This window comes from Macaca thibetana, chromosome 5, assembly GCF_024542745.1.
Source record: "Macaca thibetana thibetana isolate TM-01 chromosome 5, ASM2454274v1, whole genome shotgun sequence".
NCBI classification, from domain to species: domain Eukaryota; kingdom Metazoa; phylum Chordata; class Mammalia; order Primates; family Cercopithecidae; genus Macaca; species Macaca thibetana.
The window spans coordinates 137,864,986-137,885,603 of NC_065582.1; the positions used below are offsets into that span (position 1 = coordinate 137,864,986).

At 37.3% G+C, this 20,618-nt stretch overlaps 1 protein-coding gene and 1 non-coding gene across 20 annotated transcripts in view; both read left to right on the forward strand.

Moving 5' to 3' along the window:
• FRYL (FRY like transcription coactivator) overlaps window positions 1–20,618 on the forward strand; it is a 287,021-nt gene that overhangs the window by 189,780 nt on the left and 76,623 nt on the right. For all 19 annotated transcript variants that reach the window (XM_050790052.1, XM_050790064.1, XM_050790057.1 and 16 more), the window contains 8 exons: window positions 1,135–1,372; window positions 8,768–8,953; window positions 9,449–9,535; window positions 11,166–11,434; window positions 14,158–14,350; window positions 15,141–15,265; window positions 16,923–16,980; window positions 19,193–19,284. In XM_050790052.1, coding sequence (XP_050646009.1) covers window positions 1,135–1,372; window positions 8,768–8,953; window positions 9,449–9,535; window positions 11,166–11,434; window positions 14,158–14,350; window positions 15,141–15,265; window positions 16,923–16,980; window positions 19,193–19,284 — 1,248 coding nt within the window. The remainder of the gene's footprint in view (window positions 1–1,134; window positions 1,373–8,767; window positions 8,954–9,448; window positions 9,536–11,165; window positions 11,435–14,157; window positions 14,351–15,140; window positions 15,266–16,922; window positions 16,981–19,192; window positions 19,285–20,618) is intronic.
• LOC126955930 (U5 spliceosomal RNA) lies at window positions 15,824–15,943 on the forward strand. The gene has a single exon (XR_007726192.1). It is a non-coding gene; the product is annotated as a U5 spliceosomal RNA (small nuclear RNA).

Sequence of the window (20,618 nt, forward strand, 5' to 3'; positions counted from 1 at the left end):
TGATGTATTTAAAAGCAAACTGTATATAGCGTCTCCTAATTTGTTTAAACTCTCTTTAGGACCTTATGTGCTGAGTCAACCCTTTTTTTTTTTTTCCTTTTTTTTTTTTTTTGAGATAGTGCCCTGCTCTGTTGCCCAGGCTGGAGTGCAGTGGTGCAATCTTGGCTCACGGCAACCTCTGCCTTCCGGGTTCAAGTGATCCACCCGCCCCGGCCTCCCACAGTACTGGGATTATAGGTGTGAGTCACTGAGCCCAGCCTTATTTTTTTTTCTAGGCATGTACCATTTATGATATTACTCCTAAATTTACTCTCATTCTTACCTTCAATAATTATTCTATTACATTGATTCCATCTTCATTTGTTGTATATTCTTCTTCACAATCAGCCATCTTATATTTAACTGTAACTTCAGTGCATATAAAGAATGATTGAGCAGTGGCTCATGCCTGTAATCCCAGCACTCTGGGAGGCTGAGGCAGACAGATCATGAGGTCAGGAGATCCAGACCATCCTGGCGAACACAGTGAAACTCCATCTCTACTAAAAATACAAAAAATTAGCTGGGTGTGGTGGCGGGCACCAGTATTCCCAGCTACTTGGGAGGCTGAGGCAGGAGAATGACGTGAACCCAGGAGACAGCCCTTGCAGTGAGCTGAGATCACGCCACTGCACTCCAGCCTGGGTGGCAGAACGAGACTCCGTCTCAAAAAAAAAAAATGATTTGAGATAAATCATGTCCTTACCAGTGATAGCAAAGATTAAATAAATGTGAAGATAGTGCTAAGATATCATATGATTAGATACAATTTTTGATTGATTATAGGATAACCATACAGTATTTTAAGGATTAAAGGATTTTAAATGGAATTCTAATGTCATTTGTATCAAACTTATTCAGATTATAGTAAAAACACCAATAATAGGAATAGATTCATATGTGAATTTAAACAAATGAGATTATAAGCTAGCATAAAGTTAAATATAGCATGAAAAAGTGAACATTGGTTGTTATCTTCATATTTCTTAAAAAACAACTAGAGGACATATATTTTAATGTCATAGTTTTAAGTTTTAGATGATAAAACTAATTGAAAGGTATTGAAGTTTGCTAATGGAATTTTGTTCTTGGTAGGCTCACAATTCATATGGATGAAGAACTGCGTGCTCTGGCTTTCAATACTCTGCAGGCACTAATGCTTGATTTTCCAGATTGGCGGGAGGATGTTCTTTCAGGATTTGTTTATTTTATTGTTCGTGAAGTGACTGATGTCCATCCCACGCTTCTTGATAATGCCGTAAAGATGTTGGTACAATTAATAAATCAGTGGAAACAAGCAGCCCAAATGCATAATAAAAACCAGGACACTCAGGTACCAGATTCTTTTCTATTGTCCCTTTGTACGTGGTCAGTGCTAAATGACCAATAATGATTTTAATACAGATTTACTTTATCAAACACTAACACTATTATTAGTTCTATTCACTCTCAATGTGTTCCTAATCCCTTAAACTGAACATTCCCATAGTTCATGTAGTAAATATATAGTGTTTATGCATCTAACTTTTCTAATCTTCTTCTTTGGGTAACAATTAGTTTTTAATGAGCATGGAAATTAGAGATAATTCCAGCTCACTTTTAGGTTGTTTCCAGTATATTTAAAGCCAATACAATAAATTTTTGGTAGTCTTCCATTTGGGTCATTTGATTGTTTTATCCATGTCACCAGTCCCTGTTTCACGTAAGACAGTAACTGTGCTCCTTAACCATAAAAGATGCTCAAATCATTGATTTATGATAATGTATAAATCATAGAACCTTGGAATTTTAGACCCAAGCCATTGAAGTTAAACCTTTAATGACCATACAAATCAGCAGGGCCCTAAGAAAGAGTTTCTTTTTTTTTTTTTTTTATTATTATTATTATACTTTAAGTTCTAGGGTACATGTGCATAACGTGCAGGTTTGTTACATATGTATACTTGTGCCATGTTGGTGTGCTGCACCCATCAACTCGTCAGCACCCATCAACTCGTCATTTACATCAGTTATAACTCCCAATGCAATCCCTCCCCACTCCCCGTGATAGGCCCTGGTGTGTGATGTTCCCCTTCCAGAGTCTAAGTGATCTCATTGTTCAGTTCCCACCTATGAGTGAGAACATGCGGTGTTTGGTTTTCTGTTCTTGTGATAGTTTGCTAAGAATGATGATTTCCAGCTGCATCCATGTCCCTACAAAGGACACAAACTCATCCTTTTTTATGGCTGCATAGTATTCCAAGGTGTATATGTGCCACATTTTCTTAATCCAGTCTGTCACTGATGGACATTTGGGTTGATTCCAAGTCTTTGCTATTGTGAATAGTGTCGCAATAAACATACGTGTGCATGTGTCTTTATAGCAGCATGATTTATAATCCTTTGGGTATATACCCAGTAATGGGATGGCTGGGTCATATGATACATCTAGTTCTAGATCCTTGAGGAATCGCCATACTGTTTTCCATAATGGTTGAACTAGTTTACAATCCCACCAACAGTGTAAAAGTGTTCCTATTTCTCCACATCCTCTCCAGCACCTGTTGTTTCCTGACTTTTTAATGATTGCCATTCTAACTGGTGTGAGACGGTATCTCATTGTGGTTTTGATTTGCATTTCTCTGATGGCAAGTGATGATGAGCATTTTTTCATGTGTCTGTTGGCTGTATGAATGTCTTCTTTTGAGAAATGTCTGTTCATATCCTTTGCCCACTTTTTGATGGGGTTGTTTGTTTTTTTTTGTAAATTTGTTTGAGTTCTTTGTAGGTTCTGGATATTAGCCCTTTGTCAGATGAGTAGATTGCAAAAATTTTCTCCCATTCTGTAGGTTGCCTGTTCACTCTGATGGTAGTTTCTTTTGCTGTGCAGAAGCTCTTTAGTTTAATGAGATCCCATTTGTCAATTTTGGCTTTTGCTGCCGTTGCTTTTGGTGTTTTAGACATGAAGTTTTTGCCCATGCCTATGTCCTGAATGGTACTACCTAGGTTTTCCTCTAGGGTTTTTATGATGTTAGGTCTAACATTGAAGTCTCTAATCCATCTTGAATTAATTTTCATATAAGGAGTAAGGAAAGGATCCAGATTCAGCTTGCTACTTATGGCTAGCCAATTTTCCCAGCACCATTTATTAAATAGGGAATCCTTTCCCCATTTCTTGTTTCACTCAGGTTTGTCAAAGATCAGATGGTTGTAGACGTGTGGTATTATTTCTGAGGACTCTGTTCTGTTCCATTGGTCTATATCTCTGTTTTGGTACCAGTACCATGCTGTTTTGGTTATGTAGCCTTGTAGTATAGTTTGAAGTCAGGTAGCGTGATGCCTCCAGCTTTGTTCTTTTGACTTAGGATTGTCTTGGAAATGCGGGCTCTTTTTTGGTTCCATATGAACTTTAAAGCAGTTTTTTCCAATTCTGTGAAGAAACTCGTTGGTAGCTTGATGGGGATGGCATTGAATCTATAAATTACCTTGGGCAGTATGGCCATTGTCACGATATTGAGTCTTCCGATCCATGAGCATGGTATGTTCTTCCATTTGTTTGTGTCCTCTTTTATTTCACTGAGCAATGGTTTGTAGTTCTCCTTGAAGAGGTCCTTTACATCCCTTTAAGTTGGATTCCTAGGTATTTTATTCTCTTTGAAGCAATTGTGAATGGAAGTTCATTCCTGATTTGGCTCTCTGTTTGTCTGTTACTGGTGTATAGGAATGCTTGTGATTTTTGCACATTAATTTTGTATCCTGAGACTTTGCTGAAGTTGCTTATCAGCTTAAGGAGATTTTGGGCTGAGACAATGGAGTTTTCTAAATATACAGTCATGTCATCTGCAAAGAGGGACAATTTGACTTCTTATTTTCCTAACTGAATACCCTTGATTTCGTTCTCTTGCCTGATTGCCCTAGCCAGAACTTCCAACACTATGTTGAATAGGAGTGGTGAGAGAGGGCATCCCTGTCTTGTGCCAGTTTTCAAAGGGAATTTTTCCAGTTTTTGCCCATTCAGTATGATATTGGCTGTGGGTTTGTCATAAATAGCTCTTATTATTTTGAGGTACGTTCCATCAATACCGAATTTATTGAGCGTTTTTAGCATGAAGGGCTGTTGAATTTTGTCAAAAGCATTTTCTGCATCTATTGAGATAATCATGTGGTTCTTGTCTTTGGTTCTGTTTATATGCTGGATTATGTTTATTGATTTGCGAATGTTGAACCAGCCTTGCATCCCAGGGATGAAGCCCACTTGATCATGGTGGATAAGCTTTTTGATGTGCTGCTGAATCCGGTTTGCCAGTATTTTATTGAGGATTTTTGCATCGATGTTCATCAGGGATATTGGTCTACAATTCCCTTTTTTTGTTGTGTCTCTGCCAGGCTTTGGTATCAGGATGATGTTGGCCTCATAAAATGAGTTAGGGAGGATTCCCTCTTTTTCTATTGATGGGAATAGTTTCAGAAGGAATGGTACCAGCTCCTCCTTGTACCTCTGGTAGAATTCAGCTGTGAATCCATCTGGTCCTGGACTTTTTTTGGTTGGTAGGCTATTAATTATTGCCTCAATTTCAGAGCCTGCTATTGGTCTATTCAGAGATTCAACTTCTTCCTGGTTTATTCTTGGAAGAGTGTAAGTGTCCAGGAAATTATCCATTTCTTCTAGATTTTCCAGTTTATTTGCGTAGAGGTGTTTATAGTATTCTCTGATGGTAGTTTGTATTTCTGTGGAGTCGGTGGTGATATCCCCTTTATCATTTTTTTATTGCATCTATTTGATTCTTTTCTCTTTTTTTCTTTATTAGTCTTGCTAGCGGTCTGTCAATTTTGTTGATCTTTTCAAAAAACCAACTCCTGGATTCATTGATTTTTTGGAGGGTTTTTTGTGTCTCTATCTCCTTCAGTTCTGTTCTGATCTTAGTTATTTCTTGCCTTCTGCTTGCTTTTGAATGTGTTTGCTCTTGCTTCTCTAGTTCTTTTAATTGTGATGTTAGAGTGTCGATTTTAGATCTTTCCTGCTTTCTCTTGTGGGCATTTAGTGCTATAAATTTCCCTCACATTTAAAGCACAGTGTGTACTGCTTTAAATGTGTCCCAGAGATTCTGGTATGTTGTATCTTTGTTCTCATTGGTTTCAAAGAACATCTTTATTTCTGCCTTCATTTCGTTATGTAGCCAGTAGTCATTCAGGAGCAGGTTGTTCAGTTTCCATGTAGTTGAGCGGTTTTGATTGAGTTTCTTAGTCCTGAGTTCTAGTTTGATTGCACTGTGGTCTGAGAGACAGTTTGTTATAATTTCTGTTCTTGTACATTTGCTGAGGAGTGCTTTGCTTCCAGTTATGTGGTCAATTTTGGAGTAAGTGCGATGTGGTGCTGAGAAGAATGTATATTCTGTTGATTTGGGGTGGAGAGTTCTGTAGATGTCTATTTGGTCTGCTTGCTGCAGAGATGAGTTCAATTCCTGGATATCCTTGTTAACTTTCTGTCTCGTTGATCTGTCTAATGTTGACAGTGGAGTGTTGAAGTCTCCCATTATTATTGTATGGGAGTCTAAGTCTCTTTGTAAGTCTCTAAGGACTTGCTTGATGAATCTGGGTGCTCCTGTATTGGGTGCATATATATTTAGGATAGTTATCTCTTCCTGTTGAATTGATCCCTTTACCATTATGTAATGGCCTTCTTTGTCTCTTTTGATCTTTGATGGTTTAAAGTCTGTTTTATCAGAGACTAGTATTGCAACCCCTGCTTTTTTTTGTTCTCCATTTGCTTGGTAGATCTTCCTCCATCCCTTTATTTTGAGCCTATGTATGTCTCTGCATGTGAGATGTGTCTCCTGAATACAGCAGACTGATGGGTCTTGACTCTTTATCCAGTTTTCCAGTCTGTGTCTTTTAATTGGAGCATTTAGTCCATTTACATTTAAGGTTAATATTGTTATGTGTGAACTTGATCCCGCCATTATGATATTAACTGGTTATTTTGCTCGTTAGTTGATGCAGTTTCTTCCTAGCCTCGATGGTCTTTACATTTTGGCATGTTTTTGCAATGGCTGGTACTGGTTGTTCCTTTCCATGTTTAGTGCTTCCTTCAGGGTCTCTTGTAAGGCAGGCCTAGTGGTGACAAAATCTCTAAGCATTTGCTTATCTGTAAATGATTTTATTTCTCCTTCACTTATGAAACTTCGTTTGGCTGGATATGAAATTCTGGGTTGAAAATTCTTTAAGAAGGCCGGGCGCGGTGGCTCAAGCCTGTAATCCCAGCACTTTGGGAGGCCGAGGCGGGCGGATCACAAGGTCAGGAGATCGAGACCACAGTGAAACCCCGTCTCTACTAAAAATACAAAAAATTAGCCGGGCGCGGTGGCGGGCGCCTGTAGTCCCAGCTACTCAGGAGGCTGAGGCAGGAGAATGGCGGGAACCCGGGAGGCGGAGCTTGCAGTGAGCCGAGATCGCGCCACTGCACTCCAGCCTGGGCAACAGCATGAGACTCCGTCTCAAAAAAAAAAAAAAAAAAAAAAAAAAAAAAAAAAAAAAATTCTTTAAGAATGTTGAATATTGGCCCCCACTCTCTTCTGGCTTGTAGAGTTTCTGCTGAGAGATCTGCTGTTAGTCTGATGGGCTTCCCTTTGTGGGTAACCCGACCTTTCTCTCTGGCTGCCCTTAAGATTTTTTCCTTCATTTCAACTTTGGTGAATCTGGCAATTATGTGTCTTGGAGTTGCTCTTCTCGAGGAGTATCTTTGTGGCGTTCTCTGTATTTCCTGGATTTGAATGTTGGCCTGCCCTACTAGGTTGGGGAAGTTCTCCTGGAGGATATCCTGCAGAGTGTTTTCCAACTTGGTTCCATTTTCCCCGTCACTTTCAGGCACCCCAATCAGACCTAGATTTGATCTTTTTACATAATCCCATGCTTCTTGCAGGCTTTGTTCATTTCTTTTTCTTCTTTTTTCTTTTGGTTTCTCTTCTCGCTTCATTTCATTCATTTGATCCTCAATCGCTGACACTCTTTCTTCCAGTTCATCAAGTCGGTTACTGAAGCTTGTGCATTTGTCACGTATTTCTTGTGTCATGGTTTTAATGTCTTTCATTTCGTTTATGGCCTTCTCTGCATTAATTACTCTACCTATCAATTCTTCCACTTTTTTTTCAAGATTTTTAGTTTCTTTGCGCTGGGTACGTAATTCCTCCTTTAGCTCTGAGAAGTTTGATGGACTGAAGCCTTCTTCTCTCATCTCATCAAAGTCATTCTCTGTCCAGCTTTGATCCGTTGCTCGCGATGAGCTGTGCTCGTTTGCCAGGGGAGATGTGCTCTTATTTTTTGAATTTCCAGCTTTTCTGCCCTGCTTTTTCCCCATCTTTGTGATTTTATCTGCCTCTGGTCTTTGATGATGGTGATGTACTGATGGGGTTTTGGTGTAGGTGTCCTTCCTGTTTGATATTTTTCCTTCTAACAGTCAGGACCCTCAGCTGTAGGTCTGTTGGAGATTGCTTGAGGTCCACTCCAGACCCTGTTTGCCTGGGTATCAGCAGCAGAGGCTGCAGAAGATAGAATATTGCTGAACAGCGAGTGTACCTGTCTGATTCTTGCTTTGGAAGCTTCCTCTCAGGGGTGTACTCCACCCTGTGAGGTGTGGGGTGTCAGACTGCCCTAGTGGGGGATGTCTCCCAGTTAGGCTACTCAGGGGTCAGGGACCCACTTGAGCAGGCAGTCTGTCCGTTCTCAGATCTCAACCTCCGTGTTGGGAGATCCACTGCTCTCTTCAAAGCTGTCAGACAGAGTTGTTTGCGTCTGCAGAGTTTGCTGCTGCTTTTGTTGTTGTTTACTGTGCCCTCTCCCCAGAGGTGGAGTCTACAGAGACAGGCAGGTTTCCTTGAGCTTCTATGAGCTCCACCCAGTTCGAGCTTCCCAGGGCTTTATTTAGCTACTTAAGCCTCAGCAATGGTGGGCGCCCCTCCCCCCGTCTCGCTGCTGCCTTGCCGGTAGATTGCAGACTGCTGTGCTAGCAATGAGGGAGGCTCCGTGGGCGTGGGACCCTCCTGGCCAGGTGTGGGATATAATCTCCTGGTGTGCCCGTTTGCTTAAAGCGCAGTATTGGGGTGGGAGTTACCCGATTTTCCAGGTGTTGTGTGTCTCAGTTCCCCTGGCTAGGAAAAGGGATTCCCTTCCCCCTTGCGCTTCCCAGGTGAGGCGATGCCTCACCCTGCTTCAGCTCTCGCTGGTCGGGCTGCAGCAGCTGACCAGCACCGATTGTCCGGCACTCCCTAGTGAGATGAACCCAGTACCTCAGTTGAAAATGCAGAAATCACCGGTCTTCTGTGTTGCTCGCGCTGGGAGTTGGAGACTGGAGCTGTTCCTATTCGGACATCTTGCTCCGCCCCCCAAGAAAGAGTTTCTTAGAAGCTCTCAGGTGTTGGCAGGCTGCTGGTCCACACTCCGAGTGTGAAAGATACACTACAATCCCCTCATTTCCCACATAGAAATTAGGTGAAGACCGATTATCAGTTCCAAGGTTACAAAACAGAGAATGATAGAAGTTAGATACAGAATTCATATTTAGACTGCCAGTGAAATGCTTTTTTCACTGTGCACACTATTCCATTTTTATAAATTACATACTATTTAAGTTGCTTGAGCCAAGGCAGACCTGTAGTCATAATCACTATGATTTGCTTTATTCTTTATTAATTGTTTTTCTGGAATGTCTGTACATACATATTTTTTATTTTATTTTTAACTTCTGTTTTTCAAGCATGGTGTAGCTAATGGAGCTTCTCATCCCCCTCCTCTGGAAAGGAGCCCATATTCCAACGTATTCCATGTGGTCGAAGGCTTTGCACTTGTCATTCTCTGTAGCAGTCGACCTGCCACTAGGAAACTAGCCGTCAGTGTCCTTAGAGAAATACGGGCTTTATTTGCACTTTTGGAAATACCTAAGGTAAGATTTAGGTATTTCATTCAGTTATCTAATGAAAGTACTTAAAAACCATCTCTTTGTCCGTCCTTATCCCATATAGGTAGGTTACTACCATGGGTCTAAACTAACTTACTGTTCTCAATTGGGAGGCTGAGGCAGGCGGATCACAGGTCAGGAGATGGAGACCATCCTGGCTAACACAGTGAAACCCCATCTCTACTAAAAATACAAAAAAAAAAAAAAAAAAAATTAGCCAGATGTGGTTGCGGGTGCCTGTAGTCCCAGCTACTCAGGAGGCTGAGGCAGGAGAGTGGCGTGAACCCAGGAGGCGGAGTTTGCAGTGAGCTGAGATCGCGCCACTGCACTCCATCCTGGGTGATAGAGTGAGACTCTGTCTCAAAATAAATAAATAAATAAATAAAATAGCACTGAAGTGAATTTTCGGTGTTTACTTGGGTTTGGCTACTTTGCTTAAACATTCCTAATTTTTTTAGACATATGATGTCTTTTTTACAGGGTGATGATGAATTAGCCATAGATGTGATGGACAGGCTAAGCCCATCCATTCTTGAGAGCTTCATACATCTCACTGGGGCTGATCAGGTAACTATAGTGACTTCATTCTACCCAGTCTTGTTTTGAGACTTAAGACAGACACACATATATATACATGTGTACATGCATACATAAAAGAACTTCCTTAACCAATGTAATGTGTTAGAAAGTATTTTTGAAAATTAGAAAATGCTTAAGAATAGTACTTAAAAAGTGACATTTATTTATACTTGGTTAAGTACTCTTCCACATAGAAATAAAAATAATTTTATGTTTGTAAAATTATAATCCTTCCAATCTAAGAAGTTTCTGTTAAATTGAATCTTACTTTATGCTACTGTTTGCTGTTCATTATGGCGTATAAGATTCTTGAGATAGAAATACTTGTTAAAATGCTATGGGAAAAAAAATAGTGATACTCAAAGCAAAAACTTATACCCTGCTTTTTTGGCAGCTATTTTTTGTGTATCACATGAGTTTAAGTATAGTGGGTTAAGTGCATAGTGTTTTATACCAATGTCATATGTAATTTGACTCATTAAAATGGAGAGAAACACTTTGTCCACAAACACATTACTAAGAAAGTTTATGCAAACTTTCTTACTTGGTCTTCACAGGGTAAAAGGTCATATATTAAGATTCCAAAGTTGATGTAAGAATAGCTATAAAACCTTACTATTTAAAAATTATTTCCTCTTATTTTAGAATACATGGACAAGAGGTTAATGCATAACATTAAGAGCTTTCTGCATAACACCTGATTCTTATAATTCATGAGTTTTATGTAGCCAAGGGAGGTAATAAGATATTATAAGCCTAGGAGATTATTAGAAATCTGTACAGTTCCCCCCCATGACGCTACCATGATGCTAAACTTTTTAAAAATTAAATTTTTAATTTTTATTTATTTTTAAATAGACATAATTGTACATATTTATGTGGTGCAATTTGATGTTTCGATACATGTCTATATTGTATAATGACCCAATCAGGCTAGTTAGTGTATCCATCATCTCATGTGTTTATCATTTATTTGTGGTAAGAACATTTAAAAGCCTCTCTTCTGGTTATTTTATGAAAGGATCTATGCAATTCAAAACATTTTGTTTTAGATATTAACTATAAATTATGAATTATTCCAAAAAGAGAGTAATGGATTACTTGTTTCTAGTGCCTAAAGCAGTGCTTAATATACTTTTCTTTGAACATAAATGTTTATCTCTTTAGTGGAAGAGTTCAAATATTGAACAAGTATTTAAGAATATATACCTCTGGAGCAAAGAGCTCATTTTTGGGTCTGTTCCACACATACATAGATACAGGTCAACATGAAAGTTAATGGTTCACTTCTTAGAGAACTAAAAAGCAGCTTTTGGTATACCATGAAATTTGGATATTTATTTAAGAATTACTTAAATAGTGGTCCTGAACGTATTTGGTTTATAGATCCTTTTGAGAACAATGAAAACGTGGAATCCCTCTCCCAAAAAAAGACATGAATGCACATACACAAACATGCAGTTTCAGGAATTCTCTACTCCCCTCAACCTACCATGGACTTTATATTATCTTGTTTTGGAAACTACTAATAGACCACTTTCAGTTTAAAGCAATTTATATGGTAAAATTTTCAAAGTTATTGAAATGTGTAATAATCCATTTTTTCCTCTCCATATAGACTACTTTGCTCTACTGCCCTAGCTCGATAGATTTACAAACATTAGCAGAATGGAACTCTTCTCCCATTAGCCACCAGTTTGATGTGATTAGTCCATCACACATATGGATATTTGCACATGTGACCCAAGGCCAAGACCCATGGATTATAAGTCTCTCCAGTTTTTTAAAGCAAGAAAATCTTCCTAAACACTGCTCTACAGCTGTGAGCTATGCTTGGATGTTTGCATACACAAGACTTCAGTTGTTGTCCCCTCAGGTCGATATAAAGTAAGTTATTTTCCTAGTGTAAATTTAAAAATGTGTAGACTGTCAGCTTTCGTATGTATTTATTTGAAAAATACAAAAGTATTACAGATTGGAAGTCCCATAAATAATATGTGATACTGTATTGATGTCTTAAGGAGGGAGAAGAATGTTGTCAAGGACATAGTGTCATAACTTCTTCATCCTTTTCATGTAATACAGTCTCACCAAATTTTAATTGTTTACTTAATAACACTGTACTTGGTACATAGTTGTGTCCATTGAATCTGTGTTAAGGGAAAAAATTAGGAAAGGATCTGAAGATGAGTATGGATGTAGATACAGAAGTTTGTAGATAAAGGGTGAGAAGCAGAGCGAAACAGCTCAGTGGCCTTACTTTTCCTGATGACAGTATAAGGAAGGCCACCTTCTGGTGGGGAGTGGTAGTAACACACTGAGTAGTGGATGTGAGGATGTTGGTAAAGTTTTGGAGTAACTGATTATGAAATGGAGAGTTGACCAAGGCCATTATAAATTTTAGTTAATTTTTTTTTTTTTCTCTTAAATACAGAGGAGAATTTTTGAATCTGGGTTTGGGTTCCTGATTTCCCCTTACATAGATCACATTGAATGGAATGAGTCCTCTCAGCATGTAACTTGCCCCTGCAAACCCAGCATCTGTACTGACCTATCACTTGAGGCCTACATTAAAGGCTCTTCAAATCTGACTTCACTCTGTACTTTTTTTCTTACTTTCTATCAATACCTTCAATGTTGGAACCAAATTATCCCCTCAAAGTTCATTACATGTGGTTGACAGTTTCCATTTTGTGAGCTTTTGTTCACATGAGCATAGGATACCTTTTTTTTTTTTTTAATTTTTGCGTATCTATGTCTGATATAGTTCAAATTCAATCTTATTTTTTAAAATCTCTTAAACTTCCTACCCAGAATAGTCATTCTTTCTTTTGGATTTGAATATATATACAATTAGTAGAAATACTATTTCTACTAATTGTATATATATGGTCTCAGGTATTGTGTATTGGATTTCTTTTTTGTTTTGTGTTGTTTTTCTTTCTTTTTTTTCTTTTTTTAAAGAGACAAGGTCTCGCTGTGTTGCTTAGGCTGGAATGCAGAGGTGTAATCATAGCTGATTGCAATCTCAAACTTCTGGGCTCAAGCAGTCCTCCCACTTCAGCCTCCCAAAGTGCTGGGATTACAGTTGTGAGCCACCACACCTGGTCTAGTTGTTACTTTTTTAATAAAGATTGACATTTGCCACCTTGCATACCATTTATGACCTTAAGTAGCCTTCTCTAATTACCATATTTTAAATTATAACCCCATCTCCTAGCAGCATTCTTTATCTCCCCTTTCTGCTCTATTTTTCTTCATCAAACTTAACACCATCTGACATTGTTTTATTTATTTCTTTATTGTATGTCTCCCATAGCCCACATGGGGGCAGTGATATTTTTGACAGTTTTTTTAAACTGATATGTTACCATACCTAGTATGTTAACATACTAGGACATTGTTCTATGATACTCTTACTGAATTAATGAAGTGGTGTGTTTGCATTACTTACCTTAGCATGTTACAAAACTTGTTGAAGGCAAAGATTATATATTTGTATTTTTCCTCTTTCGCTTTGCTTTCAGTCCTTAATTCTTACATAATTTTGGTATTTGGAAAGATTTATGGAATTGTTTCAAAATATTTTATTGGTGTAACCTTTCAAGACAGAAATTTGGCAGAAACCTTGAAAATATGTATCTTCTTTGACTCTGTGATTTCATTTTCAAGAATTACCTAAGAAAATAATTAACCATATATTCAAATGTATAGTATTGTGTATAATAGGGAAAAATTGCTATTAGCTAAAATGTCAAACAACAAAAGCTTGGTTATATAAAATATGATACTTTATATAGCATATGATAAATCAAAATAATGTCACAGAATATTAATTTACATAGAGAGGTGAAAATACATAAGTCTGAAAAGTTGATACAAAATAAAATAAACATTTAATTTGTATAAATTAAAAGATGTATTCATGCATTTACGGTTCATGTATATGAATTAAAGATATATAGAATATGCAGTGTTTATTTTCATGTGGGATTAAAGATGATTTTGATTTTTGTTTTATTTTCTTTCTACATTGAGGATACATAATAAGTTATAAAATACGGCCCAATAAAATATTAACTTTTATCACAGGAATAATAATGTTAAAATGATCTGGTAATATATTTTAATTTTTAATCCAGTACTTTATTCATTGATATCAGTCCACAAAAACAGTACTAGTAATAAAAACCTTATGCTAACCATCTCTCTAATTAGCATTAGGCCAGGAATGGTGGCTCACCCCTGTAATCCCAGCACCAGCACTTTGGAAAGCCGAGGCAGGTGGATCATCTGAGCTCAGGAGTTAGAGACTATCCTAGGCAACGTGATGAAACCTCATCTCTACCAAAAATACAAAAAATTTGCTGGGCGTGGTGGCGCACACCTATAGTCCTAGCTACTCTGGAGGCTGAGGTGGGAGGGTCACTTGAGCCTAAGAGGTGGAGATTGCAGTGAGCCAAGATTGTGCCACTTGCACTCTGGCCTGGGTGACAGAGAAAGACTCTGTCTCAGAAAAAGAAAGAAAGAAATACAGCATTAGTTAAAATAAACTTTTAAAAATGTGTTGTGTTATTCATATCTGCCCATTTTTCTTTTTTTTTCCTTAGTAGCCCCATCAATGCTAAGAAAGTAAATACCACCACAAGCAGTGACTCATACATTGGCCTGTGGAGAAACTATCTGATCCTTTGCTGCAGTGCAGCAACATCGTCATCTTCCACATCTGCAGGTTCTGTGAGATGCTCTCCTCCTGAGACGCTGGCGTCTACCCCAGATAGCGGCTATAGCATTGATTCCAAAGTAAGTTTCTCAGATCCACTGTTGGATCTGTGAAATCTGAATGGCCCCATAAAAATAAGATTTTAAAATTTCTTTTTATGGACAATAAAGTAACTCAGTTGAAAGTATATTACTTACTTGCAAAAAGGAAAATACCTCAAGAAAGCCCATCATTGTTTTTATGGATTCCTAGTCGGAATCAATAATACGTACATAGTTTTCCATTGGAAAGAAAGACCCATGCCCATTCAGTTTATCATACTCGTTATTTTAAAAGAAATTGTCATACCTATTTTCCCATATTCCAGTTTTTGTAGTTCTCACACTTCTGAGAACCCAAAAGGAATCATTTACATAATTAAATGCCTTTCTAGAATTTCCCTAAATCATGTAGTGATCTAAAGGGTACTGGATAGGAGCAGTGGTTTTGTTTTCATGAAAATGACAAAACTTAAGACCAGAGTATCTGATTTTAACACTGATGACTATTTTAGAAGTCATTTTGTTTTCTTCATGTTCATGGATCGAAAGGTACAGAGTATCTGATGAAGGGAGTCAGCCTATTATATGATCGTGAGTGAGGGTAAGAAATTAGGAGCCCCAAGTTTTGTTAATGAGCTTGCATTAAGCCATTGGATAAGTTATTTAACCTTTTAAATTATGTACACCACAGGTGAAATTTGAGGTGTCATTCATAGTAAAGTTTCATCTGTCCATTTATCCTTGACCTACGACTACTGAAATCTCAGATTATCTAATTGGACATAGTATCATTAGTGGCTGTTATAAATATAGTATTTTTTTTTTCCAGATTATTGGCATCCCATCCCCTTCATCCTTGTTTAAGCACATAGTTCCAATGATGCGCTCTGAGAGCATGGAAATCACAGAATCCCTTGTTCTAGGTCTTGGCAGGACCAACCCAGGAGCTTTTAGGTAACTATGTTCATACTTTTTTTTTTTTTAAGCACTAAAAGAATAAATGTGCTACTTAGAAGGTGTGGTAGGGTCAAGCAGAGTGCTTATTGGGATGGTCACATACCAGGCCTGACTTTCACCAATTAACTAGCCATGTAACATTTAGCAAGTCATTTATTGGAAGTTTTATTTCCTCATTTTGACTGAGCAGATTAAAACTTATCTATGTATTCTAGAAATAATGAAATGCCGTATAAATATTTAGTATTTTCCTACTATATTTATTTATGTAGTCATTCTTTTAATGTGTAATCTTGGTCTAGTAGTTAAAAATCCAGTTTTCCCCCTGCTTATCCAAGAGAATTAGAATATCTTTCAAAAAGTATTTACATAGATGTTTGATATCATTCGTGATTTTTTTATATTAATGAAGCAAATTCTTCAGTTTTGCCTGAAGTTCTGCCTTGTTGTCTCCTGGGCATGGAATTTATTCTTTTGAGAATTTCCTCAATTAATGTGAGAATGGTATCTGATGTTTTGTCTCCAAGATAACCTGTACAACCAGGAAATAGGTTAATACCCTGGTTTATCTTCAGATTGTATAAATCTTCTGCCTTTTGCTAAAGATTTCCATGGAAAGGAACATTTAAGTAAAAAAGAATAGGTTAATAAATTGTAATATATCTATAGGTGTGGGATAGCATTTCTTATAAATGAAGTTTTGGAAAAACTTTCAGATTTTCCCAATCTTAAAATAAGCACATTTTCAATTTAAAATCAAAATATAAATAAAGATAAATTTATCATTTTTACAAAGTTCATACCCTTTGACCCGTTAATTTAATTTGTAAAATTAATCCTAAGGAGATAGAAAACAATGATAAATATACAAAGTTGTTCACAGAGGCAATATTTTTAGTAAGAGAAAATTAGATAAAATATAATGATTCATTAATAAATGAAAATGTCTAGGAAAATTATGGTGTTTGAATATCTGTGTTTGAATATCATGAATTAGTTATTGGCATATAAAATTAACTATGTTAGTGTAAGAAAAGAAAAAAGGAGGCCGGGCACGATGGCTCACACCTGTAATCCTAGCACTTTGGGAGGCTGAGGCAGGCAAATCGTCTGAGGTCGGGAGTTTGAGACCAGCCTGACCAACATGGAGAAACCCCGTCTCTACTAAAAATACAAAAAATTAGCCAGACATAGTGGTGCATGCCTGTAATCCCAGTTACTCGGGAGGCCGAGGCAGGAGAATCACTTGAATCTGGGAGGCGTAAGTGGCAGTGAGCCAAGATCACGCCATTGCACTCCAGCCTGGGCAACGAGAATGAAACTCTGTCTCAAAAAAAGAAAAAAGGATACCATTTTATATAAAATAGTTTGAACTAAGTAAAATGTATGTCACTTGCAAACTGATTGAATAAAAGTATTGGTAGTATTCCCTCTATAAATTAAAATAAGGGGCCTATACCATTTTTTTCCTGGTTTCCAAATAATCTATAATATAATGTGTTATTTTATAAACAAAATAAAACAATAGACATTGCATTTAAAACAGTAGGATTCGAATTAACACTTGTCAGTTTACATCATATCTTTACATATTTACATGTGTCAAATTATATCTGTGTAGCTATTAATAGAGTATGTACCATTTTTCTTCTAGGGAACTAATAGAGGAATTACATCCCATAATTAAAGAAGCACTCGAAAGAAGGCCGGAGGTGAGCTGTGTTCTGCAGCCTTCTATTAGTGAACATTTATTTTTCTGCCATATTTACATGTTATATCAAAAGTTAGAAATTAAGACAATTATCTAGTGTATTCTTCTTTTTAAGATGCAGACACTTCCCCTCCCCCCAGAAGATCTTATGCAGAAACCCATTATGTAAAATGAATGAACAATTGCTTTAACTTAAGTAAGGGCAGAAAATAGGGTCTAGGTTGGAGGTGGCAAACTTTTTCTGCAGATAAATATTTTCGGCTTTACAGGCCTCTACTCAACCTTGCCTTTGTAGCATGAAAGCATTCATAGACTACATTAAAAAAAGGAGTGTGGCTATTTTCCAGTAAAACCTTATTTGCAGTAACAGGTAGCCGTGGGCCAGATTTGGCCCATGGGCTGTAGTTTCAGTTCTGAGCAACTTTCAGAAACTGTAGGTCCAGTGGGACAGATGGTTGCATAACCTTAATTCTAGCAATTTATTACGTACTCAAATAAAATCATAGAGAAGGGATTCTAAGAACTACAGAGAGAAAAGCCTGGGACTCTGGTTGCAGGGTAAGGAAGGCATTATAGATGAAGTGCTGATATTTGAGATGAATTTTAAAGCATGTTTCCCAGTGGACAAGCAAGGGAAAAGTATTCTAGGTGAAGAACAGCATTTGCAAACTTTACAAAGAATTTTGAAATGGCAAATTTTTCTGTATAATTATATTATGGGGGAAGTGATTGAATATTAGGCTGAATAGCAGGATGAGAAATATCTCATGAAAAACTACTAGTTTTAGTTTTAACCAATAGACCAGTAGTTCCTATGCCTGTGGCATCTGAGAATTACCTGGGGAGCTTGCTAAAAATTTTAGACTCCTGGGCCTATTGAATGAGAATCCCTGGAATAGGGTCCAGAAGTCTATTTTTGTAAAGCATCGTAGATGAGTCTGCTGTAGAACATTGTTTAGGAATCAGTGCTGTTAATGTCAGGGATCCCCTGAGGAATTTAAGCAGGAGAGGGAGATGGTGATAATCCCTGCAGTTTAGGGACTTTGAAACATCATCTGCAATTCCTCACTCTCCTTTAATTCAGCACTGTAGGGTCATGATAGTATTCCCATTTTGTCATTGATTTGATTTTTGTTTCAGAATGATCAGTTTGGTTACAGTGCTGGATGACTTATTAGAGAAATGTAAGCTTGAAACAAAATGAAATAGCAGTATTTATTTTTCTGAATTTCAGAAGGAAAGCTATTAAACACATACGGTGATGTGCCTTGAATATGAGTTATAGTTTAAGAGCTTTAGACTCACACTGTTTCTCTGAAGACAAAATGAAAACAGGCCAACCAAACTGCAAAAACGAGTTGCAGTAATCTTCAAAGACTGATAAGAAATCATCCTGTCCCAAATGAATTACTGTCAACTTTAGAAAGAGCCCAGAGAAGAGTAAATGTAATTGATTAGTCATTAGTAAAATGTCACGCACCTGGAAGGCAGAAAAATTGGGTCATGGACGAGAAAGTGAAAGACTAGTAAATATGTTTTTAATTGCTCTGTAATTTGAAAATTACATCACAAATGAAATAATGAGCTATTATTAGTAGAAGGTGATATAGGTGATCGATATCTCTTACATGACTTTCTGCTAGAAGCAGAATCAAGTTGAAATGTTACAACTATTATTCTAGGCATTATTCTAGTTCTTTGGACCTAATAATACAAACATATTTATTCATATCGTAATGAGTAAGGGAGTTTTTCTCATATTTGTTTATTTTTTTGTGCCAAAATTAATCGTTGTGTAGAAAACTGTGGCATGAGCAAAATCTTAAGTTCTTTTTAGGATTGTTTTCCCTACACTTATGTCATATTTTTGGGAGGGTATTAGGGATTCTTTATTAGTCCATGATAACGGTTTACTAATTACTTCGATTCTAAAACTGTCTGATTAGCAAATAACCTAAAAATGTAGTATTTTACTTCCCCTGACACACAGGGGTTGTCACCATGTAAGATGTCATGTGACTTTATTTGACTCATTCATTTCAGACTGTTCACACATATCTCTTTGAGGCAGTAGCTACCAGAGTACCTACAGTCTACATTGTACAAGCAAAATAACTTCAGTGAGCCCAGAACCTCTCTCTGAGACATTCACATTATTCTTTCCAAGTTACACCCGCAAGATTTTAATTAATATGTTTGTATCTTTGGAATAGAATATGAAACGGCGCAGGCGTCGAGACATTTTACGAGTACAACTGGTACGAATATTTGAACTGCTGGCAGATGCTGGTGTCATTAGTCACAGGTCAGTATTGGATTCAGATTGTTAAAACTTTGGAATGATCCTAGAGAACGTAATCTCTTTTCACTCATGAAATGTATAAAAACAGAAAAGCACCATTGCAACAAGAAAACCTGTATGTATCACTATGAAAATTATTTAACAAATATTCGATACACTAACCAATAGCTAAAAATGTATTGAAAAATCTACCACCAGAATTGGATTGCTTCTGGCAAAAAATGGATATAATGTTCCTATGATTTTGATATTTGTTGGAACCTAGTTATCTTGGCAAGTGGATGGTAGTAGCTTTTTCTTCACAGATTTTCCTGTTTTTTACCTCATTTTAAAGATTTTTTCTTCTGAGCTTGAAAAAATAATATATTCACAGGTTAAACATTATAAGGCTTACAAATTTATTCCAATGAACTTGTTAATCCTGCCAGGAAAAATTATGAAATCTACAAATATAATTCATAACAGTTTTCCACCCTTCACAGACAAAACCATGAAACCTGGAGATATTGCCGCAGTAAAGGCATCTTCACACTAAGCCTAGCCCCTTGAGGAAAATTCCATCAGCCGAATGTTGAAAAATAACTATTTCCTTAGGAGGATAATGGTGTTACCTGACCATTGAAGGAGAAAAATAATAGATCTGACCATATCCAAAAAAGGTCACTGAAAAGATATCTTAAGGAAAAAAAAAAATGGACCAGGTGCAGTGGCTTACGCCTGTAATACCAACATTTTGGGAGGCTGAGACGGGTGGATCGCTTGAGCCCAGGGGTTGGAGACCAGCCTAGGCAACATAGCAAAATCCCCTCTCTATAAAAAATGCAAACAATCAGGCGGGAATAGTGGCAGACCAATAGTCCCAGATACCTGGAAGGCTGAGGTGGAAGGATCACCTGAGCCCAGGACATTGAGGTTGCAGTGAGCCTTGACCATGCCACTGCACTCCAGCCTGGGAAAAGAGTGAGACTCTGTCTTGAAACAAAAAGGAGAAAAAAAAGTATTAATAATACAACAAGTGTAGTAACTATGGTAACTGCATGGCATTATTCCTTTAGCATTTCTCCCGATTATTTATTTTACCTAACACCTTTCATATGTAGCATTGAATGCTTTTGACAAATGCTTTCAAAATAGATTTTTAATCAGAGTATTATTTAAACTATTGATTTACTTTTCTTTCCTAGTAAAAAGCAAATAAAGAAATATTGGCCGGGTGCAGTGGCTCACACCTGTAATCCTAGCACTTTGGGAGGCCGAGGAGGGCAGATCACCTGAGGTCAGGACTTCGAGACCATCCTGACCAACATGGTGAAACCCCATCTCTACTAAAAATACAA